The sequence below is a fragment of the Raphanus sativus genome, unplaced genomic scaffold (genome assembly GCF_000801105.2).
Source record: "Raphanus sativus cultivar WK10039 unplaced genomic scaffold, ASM80110v3 Scaffold3971, whole genome shotgun sequence".
Taxonomy (NCBI): domain Eukaryota; kingdom Viridiplantae; phylum Streptophyta; class Magnoliopsida; order Brassicales; family Brassicaceae; genus Raphanus; species Raphanus sativus.
In genome coordinates this window covers 1,142-5,186 of record NW_026619275.1, presented here as the reverse complement: position 1 = coordinate 5,186, position 4,045 = coordinate 1,142, and the positions used below count along the sequence as shown (strand labels likewise).

At 40.2% G+C, this 4,045-nt stretch overlaps 2 protein-coding genes across 2 annotated transcripts; both read right to left on the bottom strand.

The window, feature by feature from the left end:
* Positions 1-555: 555 nt before the first annotated feature.
* LOC108833888 (uncharacterized) lies at positions 556-2,360 on the bottom strand. Its single transcript, XM_057001780.1, has 5 exons — positions 2,196-2,360; positions 2,028-2,096; positions 1,433-1,831; positions 1,066-1,324; positions 556-995 (listed from the first exon to the last, which is right to left on the bottom strand). Exons 1-5 carry the CDS (start codon positions 2,358-2,360, stop codon positions 556-558), a joined length of 1,332 nt encoding a protein of 443 aa, XP_056857760.1.
* Positions 1,973-3,682, bottom strand: LOC130507069 (uncharacterized). Its single transcript, XM_057001782.1, has 2 exons — positions 2,813-3,682; positions 1,973-2,728 (listed from the first exon to the last, which is right to left on the bottom strand). Exons 1-2 carry the CDS (start codon positions 3,680-3,682, stop codon positions 2,552-2,554), a joined length of 1,047 nt encoding a protein of 348 aa, XP_056857762.1. The 3' UTR covers positions 1,973-2,551.
* Positions 3,683-4,045: the final 363 nt, after the last annotated feature.

Here is a 4,045-nt window from a genome sequence, read left to right as displayed (position 1 = left end):
ATTATTCACTCGATCTCCAGTTTTTCGCCTCTGTATTTCTCTCTCTCGATGAAGAATGAGGAAGAAAAATAGAGTAGGTCAAAAATTTAGCCAAAACGACGCCGTTTCATACTCCTATAAGGTGTACTATATCTAAGGCATATCAAAAAAAATAAGAAAAAACCCACAAAATCATCATCGACAATGTAGATCAGAGTTTGGTTAGGAGTTGTTAGTGTTAAGAGTTTGGTTAGTGTTAAGAGTTTGGTTAGGAGTTGTTCACGGGTTATGGTTTAGAGTTTTTTTAGGGTATATTTAGGTTATCATCTTATGATTTACTAAGGTTAAGGGTTTATTTAGGGTTTAGGGTTTATTTAGGGTTTAGGGTTTATTTAGGAAAAAACAATAATTAGACACATGTTCCATAAAAAATCATAACCATAACCCCTGTTATAATGGTCAGATAAATCCGCCAAAATAGAATTTTCGCACATGTTCCTAAATACATTAAAAAGCTAGAGTTTTACCACACAGAGTTTTACCACATAATTATAGCCTAAAAAAAGCAAAAAAAAATCAGTCTTCTTCAAGGTCAAAGACCTCAGACCTCTCCCATGCTGAAGGCACATATTGAGTCATAACCTCAGCGAAAATGGGATCTTGGGTAGCCTCCCATAATTCCACACCAATCTTTTGTCTGCAACCCTGGTTGATTTCGTCATCCACTAAGCTGATGTCGACACCAAGCAGTAGGCACTCCAAGTGTTTGAGTGCGTATACACCGCAATCACAACATGACTTGTTCAATCTCTTCTTCATAGGGACTTCCACAATAGTATATGGTGACAGGAGTTGCTTCTTCTGTCTATCAGGTGGTGCAACGGCCTTCACTATCCTAGGAATCATGTGAGCAAACTTCTCAAGGAATTGCTTATTCTTATTCCTTCTCCCACCGCAATCAAAAGCTTCCACTTTTCTTTCAATGATGTTTACGGTGACAGCAATCCAGTGATTACCTGCAATGGACATAAGTAAATTTAAGATCAGAAAAGAGAACATGGAAGTGTAGAGGACAAAGTTGATTACCGTTCACAAACAACGGAAAGTATAGACGATCAATATCAACGCCCCAAACTAGATTAGTCCGCCCATGAGACGGAAGTTCTCCTCTCCCGTAACCAAGAAGAAACTCAGGCAATTGGTAAGATTTCTTGTCAGGGTGGAACACATTGTATGCGGCGTTGAGTTGGAGGTTGAAAATAGCGGACATGAAAGCAACACGGGTTGGGCCCCAACGTCCCAAAGATGTGTTAACTCGCCATATAAACATATAAGCATCCATTTCCTGAACATTGAAAATTTAAATAAACTCAGCACCGAGGAAGATATATCCATCAAATTAGCAAAAGAAAGAAATCATTACGTCGTTTCCAAGCCATTTTCCAGCACATACTATCCTTGTAGCTACAGTCGAATTGAAGATTGTAGGACCAATTTGCAAAGGTATGGGATTCATAGACCATTGCGTGAATCTGTCCCATGATTCTTCAGAGAAATAATACAGTTGCGACTCAGGAGAATCATCTTGTGGCAATGGTGTATCACTAAGCTGAGGTCCTTTGCCATTTCCTTTAGACCATTTCTTCCACTGTGACGGAGGTGGTGTCTTGTCTTTAGCTTGTGAACCTCGCGCTGTAGTCATTGGAGTCCACCAATCTTCTTCCTTATCTGTCTGAGATGGATCAACTTCGGGCACATGCGAAGCCTGAGAAAGATTTTCAACGCCTTGAGTACCTATCCCTCGAAAGATATCATCATCTTGACTGAATTTAACTGGACTCGCAAATGCTTCCTGTAAAACACAATGGCAAGACACTTACATAAATATCTTAGTACAAGTTCACCACCATTACATAACAACACAAAAATAACACCACATATCCATCACATTAATAAACCATTACATAAATATCTTAGTACAAGTTCACAACCATTACAAAAATTTCAAACAAGACACTTACACATCAAGCACACATCCAAACCGAGACCTTATAAAACACAACAAAATCCAGGCCGATATCATATAAGACAATAACACAAACAGACACCGAAACCATCTAATAAACAAGAGAAAAAAACATTGCAGAGATTGGCGAAGATTAGAGTTTCTTTATCCCTCGTGTGGACCTCCTCAACGGTGGTTGGCTCGTTGTTGCCTTGGACGGTGAAGGCCCTCCATGCTCAACTTCAACGCTTGCTTCTTTTCGGGAAGCAATGAGGTCCGACTTCATTTGCTCAAATGTCTCGGACATCTGTTTCTGTAGCCTCTTTTCCATTGCAGAAAAGTTGTCTTCAAACAACTGTGTCACGAAAGCTTTCATGTCTTCGTTAAAAGGCGCTTGCGTTGGTGCACTAGAGAGAACCTTATGCTTCCTTTTTTCCATACCACGATCAGGGACCCTCTTCTTACCCCTTCTTGATGTAGAGCTTAGGTTATTTGATCCTTGTGGAGTCTCGAACTCTTCCTCACTCTCAGCTGCTTCAACATTCGATGGTGCGTCATCATTAAGATCTAAAGAAACCTCAGTTTCTTCAAATTCCAAATATGCTCACTGAAGTCATGCTTAGCTCGTATCAACTCCATCACAACATTGATCCTGTCATCCTCGACATCATCATCTCTGCGAAATTCCTGACTTTGGATTACAACCATATTCCCTTCCCATGAGATGTATGGGTAGCTGACATCCTACACAAGAAAAGTTATGAAAGTTAGATCCTAAAAACTCATTTCAAGCCGCATGGAAGAGTCATTTTAAATACAAAAAATTACCTCTGCTGTAAAGATTTGCTCCAGCCTATTGATCTCATCATATGAAACCTTTGCAGCTCCCCTCCAGTTGATGCATCTAGGACCATTAGCAAAGCTTTTGTCCAGTTTCTTTCCACAAAGCTTCCCAATCTTTGGTACAGCTTCCATAGCCCAAATCTGCAAGGCGTAGGAGAATCCATCTAACACATAACTTGTTGTCTTCTCCTTAAGTTTGTGACGGTTTTTGGCTATCGAACTGCAGAGAAGGTCGTAAGCCGCAACTCCCCAAGGATACTTCCGAAACTTCTCGAGATCCATGACCAGTGTGATGTATTTGAGGGGTATATTGGCCTTCTCATCTCTCGCCAAAACCACACAGAGAATGATGGCCAAGTAGATCAGTCTAATGCGATCTGCATTCTTCCACTTCATCACAACTACCTTGTCCTTATTCCACAAGTTGAAGAGTGTAATGGATTCATCTTTCCTCTTCAAGACCTTGCTCCAGAAACCACCGTCATATGCATAGTCTTCTAAGTCAATCTTAAGTGAAAGACTAGTCCTGCACTCAAACCCGGTCACTGCGTGGAACTCTTGGAGTGAAAATCGATGTGGCCTTCGCGCGAAAACAAACCACAGCTCGTGCATCATGTAAGTCAGAAACTCCCTGCACAAGATGCTGTGTATCACTCTCGCGGAGTAGCCAAGACCATTCTCATGAAGCTTGAAAACCTGAGAGAAAAACGGATCTTTCTTCACATCAGCAAACTCCTTTGGTATCCACTTCTCGAACTTCTTGATAATGTAGTCGATCCTGCAGTTGTTATTGATCTGAGTTACTTGGGGCTCGTCGCCCTCATTAAAAATCCTCTTTGGTAGCTCCTCAGACATGTCTACAAGGCATGAAAAAATTGTTAGTTCAACATGTAAAAATTATCAACATCATCAGACAAATAATGAGAGGAAAATAAACACAATCAAAGAACAAAAACTCTACATAACAATTGAACAAAAGCTACACAGATATATAAACAATCTGCCAAGAACCAAAGCTACGATTCTTTATATGTCACTCGGACAACAATATCTCAACAATCGGACAACAACGAGTACAAGATGTCAAGTGAAGAACAAAACCGAAGAACAAACCCGAGGAACAAAGTTCAATCAAAGTTGTCAAGTGGTGTCAAGTTGTGTACTAGATGATTAATTAACCCGAGCAACAAAGTTCAATCAAAGACATCAAAACAACAA

Excerpts from the sequence above, each read along its gene's own strand:
- LOC108833888 (XM_057001780.1), bottom strand. The coding sequence starts at position 2,360 with ATGAAAGCTTTCGTGACACAGTTGTTTGAAGACAACTTTTCTGCAATG. Across the intron at positions 2,097-2,195 it reads GAGGGCCTTCACCGTCCAAG|ATGGTTTCGGTGTCTGTTTG; the intron begins GCAACAACGAGC and ends CTTGTTTATTAG. Across the intron at positions 1,832-2,027 it reads ATTTTGTTGTGTTTTATAAG|GAAGCATTTGCGAGTCCAGT; the intron begins GTCTCGGTTTGG and ends TGTGTTTTACAG.
- LOC130507069 (XM_057001782.1), bottom strand. The coding sequence starts at position 3,682 with ATGTCTGAGGAGCTACCAAAGAGGATTTTTAATGAGGGCGACGAGCCC. Across the intron at positions 2,729-2,812 it reads AGCAAATCTTTACAGCAGAG|GATGTCAGCTACCCATACAT; the intron begins GTAATTTTTTGT and ends TTTCTTGTGTAG.